Below are 23,629 nucleotides of genomic sequence, written 5' to 3'. Positions count from 1 at the left end.
CCGTGCCGTTGGAGCCTGAACGCTGACGCGGCTCGCGTCGAGCCGCGCCGTCGGAGCCTGAACGTGGACTGCTCGGTAGGGAGCGTGGGTCCCCGCCCGCGTGTCCCCATAAACCCACGTGGGTTTTATGGGCCCCAGATGGTGAGAACCAATCGGCAGGGGCCGCTCGCACCCTCGCGGAGCGCCGCCGCCGCGCCGGCAGCGACAGCCCGTTTGCTCGCTAACACACTGGAGGCAGATGCTTTGAAAGACCCAAAATGCCTACCCGCTCGTGGAATTTCGCCACCTCAGGAAATACAATGTTAAAATGGACGAATAATCTAGGGAAGCTGGATAGCCTCATTTGCCGAACGAGATGGTCAATAGGCAAGATTGTGCACCGGTGATAAATGGCTCCAGATGCATATCTAGCATAGCGGCCGTGACATGAATAAAGAGCGGTAACAACCTCCATCCCCCCCCCCCCTCCCTGCCGGTCATCAGGCTCGCTTTCCAGAAAAAGTTCCCGAAGCACACCCTGAGCTCGCCCCCCCCCCCCCACTTTGAAACGTTTCTACAGCTATGGATGTATCTACCTTTTCATTGTTAGGCGCGCGGCGTATCCGTCCGCCGCTTGCCGCATCTTTTTTCTTTTTAGTGCAATTAAGCTATTCTTACGACATGCGGATTTTTGTAATCCCGGGGACGGGATTGAATAAGGTAACTTCAGATGTGGCGCGCGGCGTATCAATCCGTCGGGGGCTACGTCCTGTTTTTCCTCAATGTGCGAATGCGAATTTTGTTTGCTACGTTGGCTCGAGTGCTCGCCACGGACGTGCGCGCCAGGACGATCAAAAGATGACGGCCTGTTAAAAAACGCCGACCTAGTCGGAGTAAGGGACGCTCAGCCAGTACGCGTTCAACACAAACAGAGGGCACGTTCAACACGAACAGGGGGCACGTTTAACATGTACAGAGGGCACGTTCAGCCAGTGCAGAGGGACGTTCAGCAGTGAGGGGGACGTTAACACAGATGCGGTGATGGGGGACCATATCGACCTGGCGCGCTGACGGCCAGGCGCTCGGCGCCTTCATCTCGGAAAAATGAAAGTCGGGCAGCGACCATTCGGCGATTCTGAGATCCCGGCCCTTTTTCTTATTAGATCATTTAGAATGCGCGTTCTGTAAGTCTTTTTGAGGTAACGTGCTCGCACACAAATTTTGATTGTTGTATGTTGTGCTCTTTTTTTGTACTTACATTGTTTCTCAGCAATTAGCATATCTGCCACGTGAATATGTCGGTGATGTGTATTGTTATGTAACTTGCCGACTCCGGCCTAGTGTTTTTCTGTGTTTCAATGAGTAGTCGGTAGGAAAATAGCAGATGAATGAATAATGTGCGGCCTGAGTTTTGTGCCAGGGGAGTCAGGCCTCAGTCAGTAAAGCGTAAAAGTATTGAGAACCGACGGGGGACTCCGGCGTGCAGATGAGGATTGCGGCGACTGATGATAATGAGCCGATGATGGATTCAGGCGTGCCGACGAACAATTCCGGCATTATTCTGTGACGAGAGGAGGTGGGCGCCACGTGGTGATGCCGCGGTGAGCCTTGCACCAGGTGGCTGCTATTACTGGGGATAAATTCTGACACATGCGTGGTGTATGGCTTTGCTATTGCACCCATAAATAACGGGGTCTTGTCGCTGCACATAAGCTGCAGGCAGTGTGTAATGATCACGCTTTAGACCTCCCTTTAATATGACCGGTGACAAGCATGCATGAGATGGTGGTGTGAATGTATGAATGCTATTTGCAGAATCCCAGCAAAAGTGGCGTTTGCTACCCATGTTAGGATGAAAACATCTGTTTTCGTAAAAGCCCATGTAATGTTGGCGCGCCAGTGTTTTCGCCACCATTCGCAATCGCCCAGTTGTTTATTACAGGGCATTGCCTCCATTGTAATTACATGTAGATAAATACGGAGGGTCATCTAGCCAACAGCTGTCAGTAACAACGACATGCATATTTAATTTAAGGAAACATGACCATTACCGTTGAACCTATTACTCCCAAGGAGCTTTTTCCGTGAGGTTGATTATGAGTAAGTGCGGCTACTATCTCTAGAAAGGCATTCATAACGTGCGTTACGCAACGTCATGTATGAGTAACTTTAAAACCCTTCCAAAAGCTTCATCTAAATCATTGAGCCAGATACGGCGCTTGTTGTCTTTAGGTAAGCTGGACTTGTGGGATTTCGTAATTGCCGTTTGGCGTCAGTGAGAAATTCGTCGGGAGAGCATGATAATGTGGCGAAAAAATGCGACGCGTCTTCAGCAGCCGTACCCCTGTAAGATACAAAGTAAAAAACGTCTTTGCTTCGAGTTACGCGGACGGCAAGATTCAAGTGAAAGGAAACGACGACGCTATAATCGGGAAAACTACGCGTAACATAATGGTGGCCAGTATGGGCAGATGCCGCCTAATAGTGAAGCGGGAAAAATCAGACTTTAACCAACGATGTTTATCAGAAATCGGGCGTAACAATAGCTGCAGAGCAGTTTTGACGAATGCTCACATAGTAATCTTTGCGTCCGCGTCAATTAAACTTTTACGGGGGCCACCGTATGTGGCCTATTGCAGGTCGGCTGGCCACAGTCGGCGATGCCCCGTCTTAACGAAGAGGTCATTTCGTCCGATCGGCGATTTATATTCACGTCTCATGGTGCTCCCACAATGACATTGAGCAAGATCGCACCAGCCAAGCACGTGTAAAAGTAATTCAACTTGCCATCCGTAACTCTAGAAGTCGCCGCGGTGGTCGGCTCGCCAGTACTAAGTGATAGGCCGCTTTGGCATCGCCTAAATTATTCGATGACGTCATAAAAAGCCTTGCACAGGCAGCTGATGGCTGTTGAGCAATGTTACCGAAGGTACACAGTGGCTGCCATTGCGTGCGCTTGAAAGTCTATTTCAGGTCATCTTATGCTGGCTATCACGCCACCGGCAGGCTGATATCAGTCAGCAACGCAGCGTAATAGTGAAGAAGAGTTCACGTCCGACCGGCGATTTACATCGGAGTCTGGTAGTGTTCCCGCTGTGACGTTGTTTGAGCGTGGTGGCATCCGCCGCCCATATATGCAAGGATTTAAATTGCCAACCGTAACTCTAGAAAATGGCTGTGGCTCCCGGCTCGCCAGTACTAAATGATGCTCCGTTAAGTCATTAGCCGGAGAAAGTTGATGACGCCATTAAAAGCAAGCTTTTTCTGAGACAGCTTACGGCGGTAGAGCGGTGTGAATGAATGCGCACGTCGGCTGTCTAAGCATTTCGAAGCATTCTTCGAACCGTTTCGAAGCATTCTTCCCGGCCATCGCATGCTGGCCATTACGTTTACTAGCCGGCTGGCCACAGTCGGTAATGTACCGTCATAGCGAAGAAAACGTCATGTCGTTCGATCAGCGATTTGCAATCGAGTCTGAGAGTGTTCCCACAATGGCATTGTTTGAACAGGATGACCCCCGTCACGCGCGCATCAAACTAATTCAGATTGTAATCCTTACCACTCAAAATGGCCGCGGCGGGCGGCTTCCTGGCACTAAGTGGTACGCTGTTGGGGCATCAACCGAAGAAATCGATAACGTTATAATAAGTTCTTGCACAGGCAGCTGCTAGCTGTACAGCAGCGGTAAAGAATATACACGGTGGCTATGTTTGCGTGCGCATATAAGTTTTATCTCCGGCCACTGTGTGCTAACCATCACACCCCCGCTGGCTATCCACAGTCGACCATGCGCTGTCATAACGAGCAAAAGGTGATGTCGTCTGGTCGGCAATTTATATTGCCGTCTGATAGTGATCCCACAATGGCATTAGTTGAGTATTGTCAGTCACGCCACGCACGCATAGAAATGCTTTAACTTCTCATTCTTAACTCCAGAAATGGCCGCGGCGGCCGGCTCGCCAGGGAAGTAATACACCGTTGGGGCATCAACAGGAAAACATATAACGTCATAAATAGCAGCTTTTGCGCAGGGGAAGTGATGGCTGTAGACAAGTAATGACGAACTGATACAGTGGCTGTCTCTGCGTGCGCTTATGAGCTTTATCTCCGGCCACCGTATGGTAGTCAAGCTACCGGCTGGCTGGCCTCAGTCAGCAATGTACCGTCATAGCATAATGCGGAAAAGGTCATGTCGTCCGATCTGAGTTTACATTGCCGACTGATAGTGCTCCTACAATGACATTTTTAGCATAAAGTAGCTAAACGCACGCGCCACGCACGCATTAAGTCTTAATGTACTTGTCAACAACAACTTGTCGACCGTAACTCTCGAAATGGCAGCAGTGGGCAACCTCCCAACACTAAGCTTACATGCCGTTGGGACAGTCGACCGCAAAAAATGGTGACGTCATCAAAAGGAGCTCTTGCGCAGGCAGCTGATAGCTGCAGAATAGCGGTAACGAATATGCACAATGTCTGTTTGCGTGCGCATATAAGTTTGACCTTGGGCCACCGTTTGCTGGTCATCACCCTGTCGGCTTGCTGGCCTCAGTCAGCAGTGCACTGGTGCAGGGCGGAAAAGGTCATATCGTTCGATCGGCGATTGATATTCGCGTCTGATAGCGATCACACGATGACATTGTTTGAGCTTGGTCACACCCTCCACGCACACATAGAAGTGATTTATACTGCCAACTCTAAAGATAGCTGCGGCTGCCGGTTCGGCAGCACTGTGATTCGCCTTAGGGGCGTCGACCGAAATAAATTCATGACGCCATGGAAAAAGTTCTTGCACATTCAGTTGATAGTTGTGAAAAAGTGCTAACGAATGTATACAGTGGCTGTCTTTTCGTGCGCTTACAAGTTCCTCATCTCCGACCACCGTATGCTGGTCATGCTGCCGTCTGGCTGGTCGGCAATGCGCAATCATAACGAAGAAAAGGTTTTGCCTCCCGATCGGCAATTTAAATTGGTGTCTGATGGTGCTCCAACAAGCACATTGTTTGACCCTGGTTGCACCCGCCCCGCATGCACCGCATTATTTCATATTGCTTTCCCTAACTCAGGAGATGGCTGGCTCGCCAGCACTGAGTAACACGCCGTTGGGGCATCGATCGGAAACAATCGATGACGTCATCAAAGAAACCTGGTGTACGGGCAGCTGGCAGGACTGTAGAACGGTGCTTACGAATATACGCAGTGACTGTTTTTGCGTGTGATTAAGAGTAATTGCGCCGGGTCACCGTACACTGACCATAACGCAACCGGCAGGATCTGGACCATAATGCTACGGCAATGCAGCGCCATAACGAAGGAAAGGTCATGTAGTCTGATCGGCGATTTATCTTTGGCGGCTGATTGTTTTCCCACAACTGCATTGTTTGAGCATTATCGCACCCGCCGCTGACGTATAAATATATGTTTAATTGGCATCCGTAACTCCAGAAATGGCCGGCTCGTCAACGCTGGGTGATGTATCGTTGGGGCATCGACCAGAAGTAATCGACGACGTCATCAAAGACAGTTGTTCCACAGACAGCTGACGTCTGTGGAACAGTGTTAGTGGGTATGTGACGCTGCTCCCACTGTGACGCTGTTCGGGCATAATCGCACCCGCCACGCACGAATACAAGTACTTCGTAAGGCCATCCGTAACTGGAAATGGCCGGCTCGCCAGCAGTGATACGCCTCTGTTTCATCGACCGGAAAAAATCGACGCCATTAAAAACGGCTCTTGCACATGCAGCTGCTGGCTGTGGAGCATTGGTAAACGATATATACAGTGGCTGTCTTTTGTCTTTGTTTGCGCATATAAGTTTATATCTCGAGTCACCGTATGCTGGCCATCGCGCTCCCGCTGGCTGGCCTCAGTCGGCAATGCAGCGAAGAAAGCGTCATGTCTTCCGACCGGCAATTTATCTTCGTGCCTGCTAGCGCTTCTACCGTGGCATTTGAGTATGGTCACACGCGCCACGCACGCATAAGATTACTTGAAAGTGTCATCCATAACTTCAAAGATGGCCGCGGTGGCCGACTCCCCAGCACTAGGTGATACGACGTTGGTCATCGACGGAAAAACTCGATGACGTCATTAAAAGCGGCTTTTGCTTAGGCAGATGATAGTTACAGAGCAGTGTTAATGAATAAACATTTTGAGGTAAAAATAAGAAGTTAATATATGAACGATAGGGTGTCGGTAGCCAGTCTCCACGTTGTGGAAACGTCCACCCAGCCAAATATCGCGGGCCCCAGGCTCGATACTGGGGCCCAACAGACATGGGACGAGGCAGCTCAACATGGGGGGGGGGGGGGAGATGGACACTCTCAAAGGGATACAAAGTTCTGCCCCCGCTGACCTTACGTCACCGGCTAGCTGAACGCCTGGAGCCCGTCGGCATGCCGCGCCGTTGCTGGCGTGTCGGGAGTCCCCGGGTTCCGCGTCGGTGAGACGGCCGGCGGCCGAGCACAGCCTCGGCAATGCTCTGCCAACCGCCGCTGGCGTGTCGAGAGTCCCCGGGCTCTGCGTCGGTGAGACGGCCGGCGGCCGAGCACGGCCTCGGCAGTGCTCTGTCAACCGCCGCTGGCGTGTCGGGAGTCCCCGGGTTCCGCGTCGGTGAGACGGCCGGCGGCCGAGCACAGCCTCGGCAGTGCTCTGTCAGCCGCCGCTGGCGTGTCGAGATTCCCGGGTTCCGCGTCGGTGAGACGGCCGGCGGCCGAGCACGGCCTCGGCAGTGCTCTGTCAACCGCCGCTGGCGTGTCGGGAGTCCCCGGGTTCCGCGTCGGTGAGACGGCCGGCGGCCGAGCACAGCCTCGGCAGTGCTCTGTCAGCCGGCGCAGGCAATGGTCCCCAAGACATCAAAGGTGGAGCCCTTCACGCTGCGGCACGGTATGTTTGACAGTGGCGCGATGTTTTAACCCCTCGCTCCCAACATTCTGTATTAGGTCGTCGTTTGCAAGCCTGCGTCGCCCTGATGACAAGCTCCTCAGGACGATGCACATAGCTTCGCTGATCTGCGCCTGCCCGCGTACAACGCAACGGGACGGCCCTCGCGATAAACACCGGACGTCAGGCCTGGTGCTGGCCTCGGGGGTCCGCCGTCCTGACAGCGGCAGGATCCGGCCGCGCCGGTGCGTTGGCACGAGCGGTAGTCCGGACTCGCCCGCGGCCCAGTCCTCCCGTTTGTCATCGTGCTCCCGCGAGGCGGCGCGGCGCCCGACGGCGCGTGCTCTCCCCTCCCCCCTCCCGACATCGTGCTGGTTGTCACCGTGTCGGACCGGCCTGCGCCGGAGAAGGTGAGCCGCTGCGTCGACATCTGCGTCCTGCGAGGGGGACACGACCGGCGCGCCACCATGACGCTGCGCAGCGCCAGCAACGAGAAGCGTGAGCTGGAGCCGGCGCCGGACGGCCGGGCGCGGCGGCGCCGGGGAGAGGGCAGTTCTTGAGCACCACGAGCAAGGGATAAAGGATACAGCATCTACGGGATCTCAGCAAGGCATAAACAGGATGTTGGTAAGGCATGCAGGATACTCAACCAGCGTTTAAGGGTCATGATCTTCTCCGCGATCCGTTAGGTTCCGGCAACCGCGTGAGCGTTGGAATGTACAAATGTTAGCTTGGTGGGATGTGCATCATGGACATGCCGTTCCCAGGTAATGCTAGGCATGACAAAGCTATAATTTACGCCAGCACGGCGGGCCATTCACTTTTCTCTCGCTTAAGCCCCTAGTTTAACGACTTTTCTTTCACAGAGGGCATCGCGAACTTTGTCGCTCATACCATTAAGGGAACAGGTCCCGCGCGGCCGCCTGGATGGCAGCTCCATAGCTTAGTACGGAAGTACTGAGCACTGCAAATTCGTCCGCCGTAGAAATGCGGGCGGTCCATTCAGATGGGATGATAACCTGACATGGCGCACCGCCGCACCCCCGAGCCCTTCATTACCCACCCAGTAGCGGGCCATGAGGACCACCAGCCGTGAGAACCACCAGCCGTGAGGACCGCTAGCCATGAGGACTACCAGCCGCGAGGACCACCAGCCGTAAGGATCGCCAGCCGTGAGCACCACCAGCCGTGAGGACCGCCAGCCGTGAAACTACCGTCAATTCCACGATTGTTTAAAAACATTGAATGGGGTTGACTGGGGGTTCACTAAATGCTCTAGATGACCAGCGAGCATGGCAATGCCCAGAACAGATGAGCAAAAACGTCCGCGTCGCGCAAAACGGTCAACGAGATCTTGGCAGAAGAATGCTTGCAAAAATAACTTGGAAATCTCCACCATTGTCGGTGGCGTCCACTGGCCTTCTGAATAAAATCCAAACGAACCAAATATACCGCTATATTGTTATCGACTGGTAGCTGTTCCAGGAAAAGCGCATTTACGGGCCACTCGCGATTAACATGTATCACATGTCCCTGAAGGACTAGGCACTTTTCACTACTTCCTCAGCACCGGAACAGCAATCTAAGGCATCGGGCCACAAGGAAGGCAAACAAAACCTCGTGAGGACACGGACTTTACTCTAACGCAAACATCAGCACAAAAATCACAAGCTCTTGATCGCCAAGTAACAGGCGTTGAACACAACCTGACCCGAAATCTGTTTCAGCCAATCATGGCAGACAAACCACGGTATGCAATAAGAACTAAACTACCCAGGGGCGTCCACATTTACCAACGTTGAAGCATTGCACCAGCTGTCATTCATAGAAGGCTGCAATCAAAATGTCGCAGCGGACTTGGAACACTGCAGGGTAATAGATGCAGCCTATTCAACCCATAACTACCACATGGCCACATTTCGAAACACTAGTGACTACATACGTGGAATTGGCGACCGACCGTCCACAAACACGCGCAGTGCGCAGGCACACACACATCAACGATGAAATGAGATGGTTTGTCATTACTGGGCAACTCATCAGTCAACTCGGGGTGACGCGGCAGTCCAGGATCACACCCGACAGCAGATATCAGTGATCTAGAGATGTAGACGTACCAGGAGTGCATACAAGCAACCAGTCTTTCCATTTGAAAAGATAAGGGAAGGCCGGACTGATGATCACAGGACTCGCTCGCAGAGGGGGGGGGGGGGGGGCGCAGGACAAGTGTATTTCAGGCGACGAACGCCGGAGGAGACTCGGGGCGTCGCCGGCCGGCCGCCTCGGCCCCCACGCCTCAATCCTGTCAACCGTGGCTCTCCACCGGCACGATCTCAGCCACCCGCGCCCGTCCCCGAGCGGACCCCGTGTGCCAGGCGGTAGCCGGCTGCGACAGCTGGCGCCGCCGGTCGGGCGTCAGGCGAACCACGCCGCCCGTCAGCTCTCGCACCGTAGCCAGCGCCGTCTGTAAGTCGGCGCTGGCTGTCGGGCGGCGACGGGAGAGCGCCAGCCGAGCCAGCCGCTCGAGCAGGAGGGCTGCGGCGGCGGCCAGCAGACCGCCGAACAGCAGCCAGAAGGCGCCCTGCATCTCGGCCAGTGAGAGGCCCGCGCGCCCGGCGCCCAGCTGCGGCCGGCCGCCGTCCTCCGGCAGGCAGACGCTGGCGTTGGGCAGTGAGCTGCGCAGCCACGCCTCGATCAGGCCCGACTCCTGCATCAGCCGCAAGCTGGCGGCACGCGGCCCCGACGCCGTTACACACGCGCTGATACACTCGGTGACAATGCCACAGACACGGTTCACCACGTCTGGGCCCCCATGCCGTCGCCGACATTCTGACACACAGTTACTGCAATACTGACACACTGTCACTGCCACACTGACACATCGTCACTGTCATACTGACACATCGTCACTGCCATAATGAAGCCTCGTAACCGCTGTACTGAAACCTCGTGACTGCCATACTGACACCTCGTCACTGTCACGCTGACACCTCGTCACTATCATACTGACACCTCGTCTCTGACACCGTAACACCTAAAAACTGACGCCTCATTACTGCCATACCGACGTTACTGTCATACTGATGCCTCGTCACTGTCATACTGACACCCAGTCACTACACACCGACACCCCATCACTGACATACTGACACCCAGCCGCTGGCGCTCTGTTACTAACATACTGCTACGGATACCACGTAACTGAAACAATGCCACCACGCCCCGACCAAAACGGAGGACAGCATATACAGGCCAGCGGCGCATGGCTGACGCACAGCCATACATACCCGGTTTACATGGGCAGCCGAGGATAATTCGAATTAAGATCGGAACGGATCATGCGACGTTAACCCTCTCGGCGAGGGGCGTTTACATGGGCGAAACCGGCTTTACGTCGGATTAACGGTCGATAGTTCGATCCCGCTTAGTTCGAACCAAGGAACGGGTTATGGGCGAAAACTGCGCTTTTGAGGCGAACTGAACAAAACAAGAAGAAAAAAGCCGGTACTCTGCGTATGGATGGCGAATGTCACGAGCCATGGTGGGCGCGAGACAGCTTTGAGGGCGAGGAGGAAGATGGACTTCGTTGGAAAAATGATCTGTGCGGGACTCACAGGCTTTGTAGCTACAGCACAAGCCATAGCACTTGAAACACAGGAGTTGCGCAGTCAGCACTGCCAAATCTGTCACATAAGCAGTGTTATATGCAAATTTTTACTAGCAGGAAACTGGCTAGCACGAAATCAGTATTTTCTTGTATTGGCCAATGACACTCACAAACTTACCACACTCATCAGTATGCCACCCAGCATCATGTCATCTACTTTGCGCAGCCCAAGAAACACATTACCTAATCCTGCACCAATGCATTTATGAGCAGCCTGCAACAGTGAGCTAAGCTACAGAAATGACTCATGAATGCTACATAGTTAGTGGCAAAAATTGTGTAACTATGTTGTCTTTCCCCATCCAATGCATCATCAGTACCTGAGGGCAGCATTGCCATTTAGACTTGGCATGGACTGGCAAGTCAGAATGCAGCTATTTGCTTTCTTGACATACTAGGGTTGAAATACTGCTTTGATATCCTTGCAGTCAACAGCATTGGCTGATATGGACTGATGGCTAGGTGGCACAAACAGCCGTGTTCGCACAGTCCAAAGATCATAACGTGAACCAGCCCCAGAGCTGTCATGACAAAAGCAATCTGGGCTCAAAATTCATAACAAATGATTAATTATAGCAACAGCTCAATTATCCACCTCATGGTTTGCAAAGATATGTGTCACAAAAAAGCACCAAGGCAACATATTTACTCACCAGTACAAAAACAGGTAATGATGTGCACTGCAGATGTTCTCTGCACATCATGTGGCATTAGGTTAGGTTTACTTAGTTTATGCACTGTTTTCTTCCACATGAAATGCACAAACCTGGATTTGACAGAGTACTGATGACAGCTAATTTCATCCAGTGCTCACATTTGCGTTCTTGACATTTTGGAACCATCACTGGGCAATTTTGGTCCCATCATTAAAAATAGTTCACATTCTGCACTGACTGCAATGATCTATTGCCTATATTTGTTGATCCTTTGCATCATGCAGGAATTATTGAGTTACCTATCTCACACACATTAAACTGACAAGCAACAAACAGCCTAATTGCATCAAAAACAAATATTCCAGCCCCCACTTCCTTGCCAGTTGGTCTACCAGTGTGACATAACTTCATATTTCCTTGACAAGCCAGTCACCAATATCCAGCACATCCCTCCTGCCAATAGGTGGTCAACCAAATGTTCAAGTCACAGGAGGAATGTCTGCAAAATCAATCCTGGGGCATTTATGTATTCACCTAATGAAAGAAACTATTGGTACTCCCCGCAAGAATTGTTGAACAGTTGAATTACCTACCTCGTGGCCTGCAGACACCCATCACAAAAAAGCACCAAGGTGACATATTTAATCACCAGCACAAAAACAGGTGATGATATGCAACACAGACGTGTTCTCCATGCAGCATGTGCCATCGTGTTAGGTGTTAGTTTATGCACTGTTTTCCTGCACATGGAACACACAAACTTGGATTTAGCAGAGTAATGATGACAACTATTTCCATCCAGTGTTCACATTTGCTTTCTTGCTGTTTTGACCCCATCATTGGGCGACTTCAGTCCTACCATTAAAAAAGTTCACATTCCGAGCTGAGTGCAATGATCTATATTTGTTCATCCGTCATATCATGCAGCAATTTTTAAGCTACCTTTCTCACACAAATTAAACTGACAAGCAACCAGCATCCTAATTTAAGGAACATCTGCAAAAACACTCCTGGGGACTTAAGGTATTAACTTAATGAACGAAACTTGGATGCATTCTCTGCAAGAATTTTGAGCAATCCAAAAATTAAAATGAGAACAAGTCAAAGCTATATAAAATAACCATATTACCTCCATCTGGCTTTTGGAAGCATGGAGCCTGCCCCAGATGTAAACTAATCTAACTTTTAGGCGGAAAGATAGCACCAAACACCGTCGACGCCTGCTGTCTGCATAGATCAAGCGCCTAGCAAGGCTAAATTACGTGAGCATTTCTGTGCTGCTAGCCACTCAAGGCCCTCAATAATAAGAGTAGTTTTAGCAGCATGATGTCAACTTCACCTTCCTTCTCTTTTCCCTTACCATCTTGGACTTGAACCGTCTCGAGCAATAGCTAAAAACCCGTGGAAAAGCGGTAACACCGCACAAAGCTGAAATGGCTATGAACAGAACTGCGTGCGCCAGGCATTTTTCTTTTTTTTTGTTTAGACAGCTGACGGCCGATAATTCGGACGAAATCCCTTCCTGAACGGATGATCCTCTCACGGGAAGGGATTTCCTCCGGCGCACGATTCGAATCAGCGGAACGGCGCGTGAGTAGTGTATACATGGGCCGGATAGTTCGGATCGAGGACGGGTCCCGGCTTAATTCGAATCACAGCTGCCCATGTAAACAGGGTAACAGTCGCAGGCGTACCCTTGTCACCGACACACTGGCACAGTGGCGCTACTATCCAAGTCTTCGGGCGCTTTGAAAGGGCGGTCACAGAGCACCCACACTGGCACACGGTCACTGATGCTGGGTTAACTGACACACTCACGGGCAGGCGGTCAATCACTGTCGGTGAATGGCTACCACAGAACGATCCATGAAATTAATTACCTTATACCGACAAAACCGTTTTCCACCGCTAGATGATTTGGAGCATCTGCCTTGAGATTTACATGGAACAACGCGAATGCATCGAGCGCAATGCATAAAATCGTGTTCTATCAGTCTGGCGTAAACATGTCCGAGATGTTTGAACGAACGCTGGAAACCAGCATTACGCATTTTGCGCCTTCCTTCAGTACTCGACAGTCCACAGATTCGACCCCCGTAAAGCATTGCTTCGACCAGAACCGGCATAACAAGCAATACCTTCCGTTTCGATTGCATTGTTTGTTCCACACCTGCATGACTAACACCACCCTCGCGACTGTGGCTTGGTAGCTCAGGGACCCCCGGTGACGTGCTTCTCCTCGGCTCGGGTGACTGTTGCGTTGAACCGCCCAAAGCCGGGAAGCGGCTGGGGTTGCCAATGCCGCGTCACGGATCAGGCCCAGTGCGCATCTGGGATCCGCTGTGGTGGACAAGCCTTCGCGGTTCGCCAGCGAAACAAGTTAGAATCATCCAGAAGGAAGTATTTCAAGTCTGAATCCGTCGAAGAGACGGCTTTGCTAAGTCAAAAGATCACAGCACAAAGGTCATCACATACCGCGCTCTTCGTGTTTGGGTCGTTCGGCCTTGAGCGATAGCAGTATTTGTTTTGGGTTGTTCGGCCCACGGCACCTGAGCTCCAAGCCCCCGGAGTCTGCCGGCATCTTTACCGGTCCACGGCACCCTTCGCCACTCACTATCGGTCGAACGCCGGCTTGTAGGGGCTGCGCTTCTGCAGGCCAAACACGACGCTGATCTCCTTGACGTGAGCGGCGATGGCTTCCAGCTCGCAGGGCTCGCGCGCGCCCGGGTCCCGGCCGAGCACCTTCCGCATCTCGGCGTCTGCGGAGCCGGCCGTGCACCGTCAGCGACGGAGCGATCCGCCAACCGACCGACAGGTCACGACCGACCAATACCGCTGCGCAGAATGCTCGGTGCGCAAAGGATAGTATCACATTGCTAGGTGGACGGAAAACGGGCTCCGCAGAAGCCGGCTTCCAGTCACACAAATGTGCTCACTGCTTCTCCGCCTCCATCACAATGGCGATTCACAACTGGATTCGATGCCCATTAAATGATCCAGTTTCTCCATCCGCGCACTCACGGGCCCCCACCGGGCGCTCCCTGACCACCGGACATGAGATCTCCTCCCGTCGGCGCGCGCTCAGCCCTCCAGGTGACGCAGCTCGGGCACCTACCGACCATGAAGCGGATGTCGAGGGCGGAGGCGATGATGACCCAGCCGCCGTCCTTCACCAGCGGCAGCGCGTCCTCGGACGGAGGGAAGAAGCGGCCGCGGCCGCGCTGCTGCATGCTCCACAGCTGCCGACTCAGGCCCGCCAACGGGTCCTGACGTCGGGGGGTCAAGCAGATGTCAGTACTGGCATCATAACAGACGGCATCCTCCACAGCTGCCGACTCAGGCCCGCCAACGGGTCCTGACGTCGGGGGGGTCAAGCAGACGTCAGTACTGACATCATAACAGACGGCATCCTCCACAGCTGCCGACTCAGGCCCGCCAACGGGTCCTGACGTCGGGGGGTCAAGCAGATGTCAGTACTGGCATCATAACAGACGGCATCCTCCACAGCTGCCGACTCAGGCCCGCCAACGGGTCCTGACGTCGGGGGGTCAAGCAGATGTCAGTACTGACATCATAACAGACGGCATCCCCCACAGGTGCCGACACGGACCGGCAGCGGGTCCTGACGTCGGGGAGTCAAGCAGATGTCAGTACTGACATCATAACAGACGGCATCCTCCACAGCTGCCGACACAGACCGGCAGCGGGTCCTGACGTCGGGGAGTTAGGCGGATATCAGCATAGACGCCTACACCATTTCCGACGACCGTCAGCTCAGAGCGAGATAAACCCATCCCACACGACCTCTGAGCTACAGCGGGGCGGCGAGCCCTCGACACCAGCGCCAGCACGGTCACCGGACAGCGAGGACCAGACCGCAGCCTCGCCCCGGCCGCCGCGCCGCTCGCCCGACCCACCGTGACGAACTGCTCGAGGTCGGTGCCGGCGGCCGAGAGCCAGCCGACGTCCGGGCTGGTCGTGAGCTGGCGCACGTCGCCCACCAGCGGCACCACGCGAGGCACCGTCAGCGTGGCGATCAGGTTACCAGAGTACGTGGCTACGCAGATGAGCGAGAATAGCCAGTAGAAGCCGACCACCAGCCGACCGGATACGGCCGTCGGCAGATGCACCCCGCCTGCGGTAGAGAGGGCCGGGGTGTCACACCGGCCGCACGCGGGGCGGTCTCGGGGATGTGACAGCTCCGGCAGCATCAGATAACACAGCGGTGGGTGCAGCGTTCCCAGATAACACAGCGGTGGATGCAACGTCCTCAGATAACACAGCGGTGGGTGCAACGTCCTCAGATAACACAGCGGTGGGTGCAGCGTCTTCAGATTAGCACAGCGGTGGATGCAGCGTCCTCAGATAACACAGCGGCGGGTGCAGCGTCTTCGGATAACACAGCGGAGGGTGCAGCGTCCCCAGATAACACAGCGGTGGGTGCAGCGTCCTCAGATAACACAGCGGTGGGTGCAACGTCCTCAGATAACACAGCGGTGGGTGCAGCGTCCTCAGATAACACAGCGGTGGGTGCAGCGTCCTCAGATAACACAGCCGTGGGTGCAGCGTCTTCAGATAGCACAGCGGAGGGTGCAGCGTCCCCAGATAACACAGCAGCGTCTTCAGATGGCATAACGATGGATGCAGCGTCCCCACATAACAAAGCGGTACGTGTAGCCACGAGAGCCCTTGGCTGGTCCCACACAGCGTGCTGCGAACATTTAAGCTGACGCGCAACCGTCCATTGCAAACGCTGCGGTTCAGGGAATCCTGCTGATCTCCACGTAAATCCCAGGGCCCTGATCCAGCTGAAGACAGCTGCACGAGACTCCTCAGGCATCGCGATTTGCGTCAACATATCGTGCCTTTCTCCGCAGTCAGCCAACAATATTTCGCCCCAGCGGAAGAACGCCATGGCAACGAGCCAACTTCACGATCCCAGCCGCTTAAAGTATCGGAGTGGCCGCCAGCTGCCGGGGTTCAGTACCGTTACCTCGGAAGCCGCTACTGACCCTGGTTGATGGTGGCACCGTATATGTACCAGAGGCAGTTGCCGGCCCGGAAGAGGCCTCCGGTGCGGCTCGCGGCGGGCGCGTCCTCGCCGCGCGGCGAGGCGCCGTTGATGGCGTACAGCAGGGCGGACACGGTCAGCATGGTGAGCAGTATACCGAGCCACACCTGCGAACGACGGCGGGGCAGGTCACCGGCGTACCGAGCCGGCCGTCGGGGAAGTGCAGCTGTGGCCTGCCCGGTCCACGCGATCCCACAACACCGCTCGCGGTCCGCCCGACCCCACAGCACCGCTCGCGCTCCGCCCGACTCCATAGCACCGCTCGCGGTTCGCCCGACTCTATAGCACCGCTCGCGGTCCGCCTGACTCCACAGCACCGCTCGTGGTCCGGACCACATGCACAGTGCAGGATGAGCATCAGCCATTGGCAGCACAGAACATAACCCTAACTAACAGCAGCATCGGCTGAGCAGTGCGCAACCGCAGAATCCTAGCCGCATGGACCGACAGTCGAATGCCCCGCACAAACTCCTTCCATATCATCCCTAGCCGCATAGACCGATAATTAAATGCCCCCCACACACTCCTTCCACGTCATCCCCAGCTGCATAAACCGGGTCACTTTGTCTCTTCTACTCAATTCCCTCCCATAGGCGATCATCGCGCGCATGAGGGGAGGAATAGGGGGGAGGGAGAAAAAGCGAGGAGGGGGAGGAATAGGGACCGCAACAAAATTCCTCTTTTCGCGTGAAGTACGTACACAAATGCAATGAACCCACCCCCCTAACAGACTAACTCGACAAAGCCCTGAGACTGTCTCCACCTAAACAGGCCCGCGCCGCGCGCACCTCAAGCGTGAAGGGATCCTTGTAGATGAAGACGCCGTGATCGACCCGGGCCTTGGGCGTCATGAGGTCGTAGTAGTCGGTGAAGAAGGCGACTGTGCTGCCGACGGCCGCCTGGCGGGCGGGCGTCGAGGAGAAGGGGCCGCAGACGTCCGCCTCGCCGAACGCCAGCATGCGCACCAGGCCCGTCCACGAGCCGTTCTCCAGCAGCAGGCCCCACTGGCCGTCCGGCGGCTCCACCACCGAGTACCTGGCCGACGCGCCGCGGCGACGCTCAGGCCTCGCCAGCGGTGGGGACGGCGACACGCGTGGCGTCTGACACCCGGTCAGAGGTCGGGGATGCTGGGGTGGCCGCTGTACGAGCGAGGCGGCAGCTAGTTGTGTATGATTGGAGGCAAGAAATGCCTAGACCACACCAGGTCAGGCCGCGCTAGTTCAGGTTGGGAGGTCAGGTCAAGTCGGGATCGAATAGGTAAGGTCAGGTCACCTCGGGACCTGAGTCTGACCTTTGGCAAGGCTGACCTGAGTGTTCCATTATGTATCATGAAATGTGTTTTTATGCGTTCAGTACGCTCATTCGACTGGTCAAGAGGTGGCAAACGGTTTTCTTCATTGGGACGGCAGAGTTCGAGTCCGACTTGCCCAGGTCCTGTCAATTCACCTCCAGTCAGATCAGGTCTTTCACGCCTGGCTTGGATGGAACCGTGGGCCGGGTCGGGCAGAGTCGGGTCGGGTCGGGCCGGCCCGACCCTGCCCGAGTCGGGGCAGGCCGCCCACTCACGTGAAGCCCAGCTCCTGAGCCAGCGTGTCCAGGATGACGAAACTGAGTCCGCTGCGACTGACCACGGCGCCGGCGCCGTCCAGCTGGTATGTCACCACGCCGTGCCAGGGTAGCGTGCACACTGCCGGCGCCCAGTGACGTCAGCCGACCGGCGGCGACAGACACACCACAGTCGGACCACCCCGCCACCAGTCAGCAGCGAGGGGCCGTCGTCTGACCCCCACCGCCACAGTCAACTGGGGAGCACCGCGAGAAAGGCGGCGCGCAACTGACCCAGGCCTGCGCGCCAATTCACATCTCGCACAGCTGAGCACGACTGCGGGTCGGCTTGCTGTACGCAACATCTTAAACACGCAGCAACACAGCTGCAGCCGGACAGGCCAGGCAGTGCCACAGTGTCCGGCAGGCCAAACCCCACCACTCATCGCCCGGCGAAGTGACCCTTGACCGGCGGCGACGGCGGACCGAGTCGACCCTCGGCCGTGCTCTCACCGATGAGGTGCGCGCCACGGAACAGGTCGGGGAAGGTGAGGTCCAGCCGCCAGGTGGCGTTCCAGTGGCCGGCCGGCCGCAGACGTGTCTCGCTGCCGCCGCCGCCGCCGCCGCCCGGGCCCCAGAGACGGCCGTACTTGCTGGCGCGCAGCTCAAAGGCCAGGCACGTCAGACACGTGCCCCAGCCGGCCAGGCGGGTCTGCGGGAGCGAGGCTGGTGAGACGGAGGACTAGCTGACACGGACACCGGGTCCCGTCGGACGGCCAGGGGATCAGGTTAGACGGACACGTGGTCAGGTCAGATGGTAGCGAGAGGTCGGTTCAGATGACCACGCGAAGGCCACCGAGTGTGCCCACCCACCTACTGGTCTTCCAGCCTGCCTGAACTGGTTTTGTCATTCAGTACACCCGTCAGCGGTCAGCACCCGCACCCAGTCGGCACACCCATCAGCGGTCAGCAACCACACCCAGTCGGTACATCCGTCAGCGGTCACACCCGCACCCAGTCGGTTCATCTGTCAGTCAACGCCTACACCCAGTCGGTACACCCGTCAACGGTCAGCACCCGCACCCAGTCGGTTCATCTGTCAGTCAACGCCCACACCCAGTCGGTACACCCGTCAGCGGTCAGCGACCACACCCAGTCGGTACACCCGTCAACGGTCAGCACCCGCACCCAGTCGGTACATCCGTCAGCGGTCAGCACTCACACAGTCGGTACACCCGTCAACGGTCAGCACCCACACGGTCGGTACACCCGTCAGCGGTCAGCAACCACACCCAGTCGGTACATCCGTCAGCGGTCAGCACCCATACCCGGTCGGTACACCTGTCAGCGGTCAGCACCCGCACCCAGTCGGTTCACCTGTCAGTCAACGCCCACACCCAGTCGGTACACCCGTCAGCGGTCAGCAACCACACCCAGTCGGCACACCCGTCAGCGGTCAGCAACCACACCCAGTCGGTACACCCGTCAACGGTCAGCACCCGCACCCAGTCGGTACATCCGTCAGCGGTCAGCACCCACACCCAGTCGGTACACCCGTCAGCGGTCAGCACCCACACAGTAGGTACATCCGTCAGCGGTCAGCGCCTACGCCCGGTCGGTACATCCGTCAGCGGTCAGCACGCACGCCCAGTCGGTACACCCGTCAGCAATCAGCGCCTACGCCCGGTCGGCTTTTATGACCGGTGTTACAAGGCTCGCCACAAACCTTCTAAAACCGTTACAAGAACAGACGGCGAGGGCACACCCAACGAAGAGCCAGGTGGCGCGCGCGACACAGCGTCGCGCGCTCCCAGGCGAGGAGGTCTTGCCTGTATGTCGGCGGCGAGTTCGCGCTGGGTCTCCGGCCAGCCAGTCTGCCGCCGACAGCTGTCGGAAGCCACCGAGACCGTCTCCGGCAGCCAGCCCGCCTCCCAGCCGGCGTGCAGCGACTCGGCCAGCGCCAGCAGCGCCGACATCACAAACGTCTGCTCAGAGTCCAGCTGTCGGCAGCGCCCGGCACGCTCAGAGGCGCTGATGCTGCAGACGTCTGCTCGCTCCGAGCAGAGTTGGGAGCCCACTCCCCAAATCGAACAATTACAGTTACTCCAAATTCGAAAAACAGAACAACTCACCAAAAAACGTTCCCGGCCAAAGTGTCGAGTCAGTCTGTTGATACGTCCAGTGTCATTCAGGCTTACACAAAGCTACAGCGAACGGTGTTGACCCCAACACGAGCTGTGCCGGCTCCTCACCGCGCGGCGTCCCATGCGGCGGGCCAGCGGCAGCAGCAGCTCGGTCAACTGGCGGCTCAGCTGGCGGCGGGCCACCGTGACGTTGGCGTCGGTGGGCAGGGCCAGCTGAACCTCGCCGTCCGTCCAGCCGTCCACCGTCAGCAGCCAGGGCGAGGCAGCCGTCAGCAGCCCGGCCGCGTCCACCTGACCGACACGGACACGCCGTGAGTCCGCGGGTCACCTGACCTACACGGACACGCCGTGAGTCCGCGAGCCACTTGACAGACACGGACACGCCGTGAGTCCGCGTCCACCTGACCGACACGGACACGCCGTGAGTCCGCGAGCCACCTGACCGACAGGGGCACGGCATCACGGCATCACGGCATCGGTCGACAGACCACCTACCCGCGTCCACCTGACCGACACGGACACGCCGTGAGTCCGCGGGCCACCTGACCGACACGGACACGCCGTGAGTCCGCGAGCCACCTGACCGACACGGACACGCCGTGAGTCCGCGTCCACCTGACCGACAGGGGCACGGCATCACGGCATCACAGCATCGGTCGACAGACCACCTACCCGCGCACACACCTGACAGCCGCATGCACACCGGCCAGCGCTCCGAGTACGCTCAACGGGCAGAGGCGGCGCGGAGCAGCGCCAGATGCGGGTCCTCTGCCGCCTGGGCCAGGATCCGCTCCCACCGCGGACGTGACGTCACGGCTGCCTGATCTCGGGTCCGCGCCCATTCCAGGAGGGTCCTCTCACACCTCTGACGCGGCGTCACGGCTGCCTAATATCGGGTCCGCACCCATTCCAGGAGGGCCCTCTCACACCTCTGACCTGAACCGGTGTCCCCTCGGTCAGCACCCCTTCCGCCTCCGCCCCGTGCCCCCTCAGCAGCACCCCTGCCTACCTCCACCCCGTGTTCTCTCGGCCGGCAACCCTGCCCACCTCCACGCCGTGTTCTCTCGGCCGACACCCTTGCCCACCTCCACCCCCTGTTCTCTCGGCCGGCACCCTTGCCCACCTCCATCCCGTGTCTTCTCGGCCGGCACCCCTGCCCACCTCCGCCCCGTGTTCTCTCGGCCGGCACCCCTGCCCACCTCCGCCCCGTGCCCCCCTCGGCAGCACCCCTGCCCACCTCCACCCCGTGTCCTCTCGGCCGGCACCCCTGCCCGCCTCCGCTCGGAGCCGCCCTCACCTCGGCCAGGATGTCGGCCAGCCGGCCGGGCTCGGCGAGCAGCACGAACGCCCAGATAGCCGGCAGGAAATCGGCGTCGGGCCGCGGCGCCTCCAGCAGCGCGGTGAGGCGGCGCCGCACGTCACCCGCCGCCCGGCCGGCCGGCACCAGCTCGTGCACCAGGTGGCTCAGCCGGTCAGTCAGCAGCCAGGTGAGGTCGGCCGCTGCGGCGTGGACACCGGTCAGCGGCGGTGAGGCGCGGGCGGAAGGCGCCGCGCACGGCAGGCTGCAGCGGGTGACGGGACACTGGGCGGGGGCTCCGCACATACAGAGTGGAGCGGGTGACGGGACACTGGGCGGGGGCTCCGCACACACAGAGTGGAGCGGATGACGGGACACTGTGCATAGCAAACCCACGCAGTCCAGTCAGGAAGCGGCTGGGCCAAGCGCGCCCCTCCTCCTCCCCCAGACACGTCGCATATTGAACCAAGCCGCCGGCATCAAGGTCTGGACGCGCTCACACGCCTCTCACCGCCAGCGTGTGCCACCCGGGGAGATGACGGGCTCAGCACGGCTGGGCCACGGTCCGGCTGGGGTCAGGCCACCCACAGCCGCCGCCGGTCACGGTTCAGCACAGAGCAGGGAGTGGCGACAGTGACGCGGCTGTCCCGATGGGAGAGCACCTACCCGATATCTCACCGGCTGATTCATCACCAGAAGGCTCGTGTTGCACCCATCCGTGAATTAACCAGTCATAGCCACGCAACCAAGCGGGAGCATGCTATGAAGTGTCACTCAACACAATGGTAACGCGCTAAGAGCATATTCCCTGCGCTAACGTTGTGAATACACAATCCGACTCGGGCCTCCTCTCGCTGCCGCCATCTTGCTGCGGCAAAGCCCACTCTGCATCTCGCCTCTCCCTCACGGAGGGCCACGTGACGGGGCGGGGCAGGGGTGGGCGACTTACGCTGCTGGTCGGTGGACACCACCGTGACCCCCAGCTTCCCGGAGGCGGACATCCAGTGGGCGACCAGAGACAGGGCGGGACAGGGGTGGGCGACTTACGCTGCTGGTCGGTGGACGCCACCGTGACCCCCAGCTTCCCGGAGGCGGACATCCAGTGGCCGAACAGAGACAGGGCGGGACAGGGGTGGGCGACTTACGCTGCTGGTCGGTGGACACCACCGTGACCCCCAGTTTCCCGGAGGCGGACATCCAGTGGGCGACCAGAGACAGCACGTCCAACTGCTCCGCCTTCGAGAGAAACACGCCATCTCGATTCTCGGCGGAGCTCAGACAGTAGAATCTGCGAGGCATAAACATCACAACATAACTCGCATAATGGGGCGACCTTGACAACATAGAGGTGGGTATTTTTCCAAGTGAGCGGACGTGTCCCACACCTACAGCATTCATGACCACGTCTTAGGTGGCCAACGTTCCCACTGCTGTCACCAACTCGTCGCGCACCATCCAAGCTGCCAGTCTTCCAGCTTTGGTCCGCGGCCGTCAGATGCCGCGTCTGGGAGCTGTTACCTATTGACGACGAAAAACGGAACGGAGAAATCCCGGGCCAGCTGCTGCATTTCTCTGATGATGCCGCACGAGTTGTCCAGCGCCACCAGCGCCACCACGGAACCGCGCAGAAACTGACACGCTGAGGGGCGCGACAGATGTCCGTTGTCAGTGAGCGGCGACGACAGAACGTCACAGGCCGGCTGACACATACCAGGAGCATGGCATAGGCCACAGCCCTGCCCCATCGGTCGCTCTATTCAACCGCGGCGCAAGACAGCGCTCACCAGCGGCAAGCCGAGCGGTTCAAGGAGCCGGCCAGTGAGCCTCTCCCCCACCCCTCCCCCTGACCTCCCGCCCCGGCACCCCCGGGGCCGCCGCCCGGCTGACCTCGCCAGCGCAGGCCGGCGAGCCTCTCCCCCCCCTCCCTTCCCCTGACCTCCCGCCCCGGCACCCCCGGGGCCGCCGCCCGGCTGACCTCGCCAGCGCAGGCCGGCGAACCTCTCCCTCCCTCCCCCTGGCCTCCCGCCCCGGCGACCCAGGGGCCGCCGCCCGGCTGACCTCGCCAGCGCAGGCCCGGTCGGCTAGGCGTCAGGTAGTCGAGCACGATCCGCGTGCGCGGCAGCAGCCGGCCGTTCTCGTTAAGCCAGGTGGCGGTCTGCTGGAGGGCGGCCTCGGCGCCGCCGCCCAGCCGGTCCGGCAGCAGCACGCCTGGCGGCGGGACCGGCCGTCAGCGTCGTGGCGACCCCGCGAGCGGTCCCCGCCCGTGCCCGGAGGCCGGTGTTGGGCACAGGTTGTCGTCGGCAACAATTGCCAGCACTTGCAGTTTTCGATGGGTTATCAGTTCCAAGCATCTGCGATGGTACTGTCAGGTATGTCGTATCGTTTTC

The 23,629-nt window shown here is 57.6% G+C and overlaps 1 protein-coding gene across 1 annotated transcript; it reads right to left on the bottom strand.

Annotated features, from left to right (window-relative positions):
• Positions 1 to 9,167: 9,167 nt before the first annotated feature.
• Positions 9,168 to 23,222, bottom strand: LOC119100289 (glutamate receptor ionotropic, delta-2). Its single transcript, XM_037223396.1, has 16 exons — positions 23,218 to 23,222; positions 22,761 to 22,881; positions 22,388 to 22,530; positions 21,390 to 21,445; positions 21,243 to 21,332; positions 20,054 to 20,236; positions 19,631 to 19,801; positions 18,315 to 18,513; positions 17,823 to 17,943; positions 17,045 to 17,291; positions 16,198 to 16,363; positions 15,103 to 15,320; positions 14,301 to 14,451; positions 13,800 to 13,944; positions 9,419 to 9,585; positions 9,168 to 9,343 (listed from the first exon to the last, which is right to left on the bottom strand). The coding sequence occupies exons 2-16, from the start codon at positions 22,808 to 22,810 to the stop codon at positions 9,168 to 9,170; spliced, it is 2,283 nt and encodes a 760-aa protein (XP_037079291.1). The 5' UTR covers positions 22,811 to 22,881; positions 23,218 to 23,222.
• Positions 23,223 to 23,629: the final 407 nt, after the last annotated feature.

The sequence above is a fragment of the Pollicipes pollicipes genome, unplaced genomic scaffold (genome assembly GCF_011947565.3).
Source record: "Pollicipes pollicipes isolate AB1234 unplaced genomic scaffold, Ppol_2.1 Scaffold_4881;HRSCAF=5763_pilon_pilon_pilon, whole genome shotgun sequence".
NCBI lineage: Eukaryota > Metazoa > Arthropoda > Thecostraca > Pollicipedomorpha > Pollicipedidae > Pollicipes > Pollicipes pollicipes.
This window is presented reverse-complemented; position numbering and strand designations above follow the sequence as displayed.

Excerpts from the sequence above, each read along its gene's own strand:
- LOC119100289 (XM_037223396.1), bottom strand. The coding sequence starts at position 22,810 with ATGCAGCAGCTGGCCCGGGATTTCTCCGTTCCGTTTTTCGTCGTCAAT. Across the intron at positions 19,802-20,053 it reads GCCGCATGGGACGCCGCGCG|CTGGACTCTGAGCAGACGTT; the intron begins GTGAGGAGCCGG and ends CGCTGCCGACAG. Across the intron at positions 9,344-9,418 it reads CTTCTGGCTGCTGTTCGGCG|CCAGCGCCGACTTACAGACG; the intron begins GTCTGCTGGCCG and ends GCCGCCCGACAG.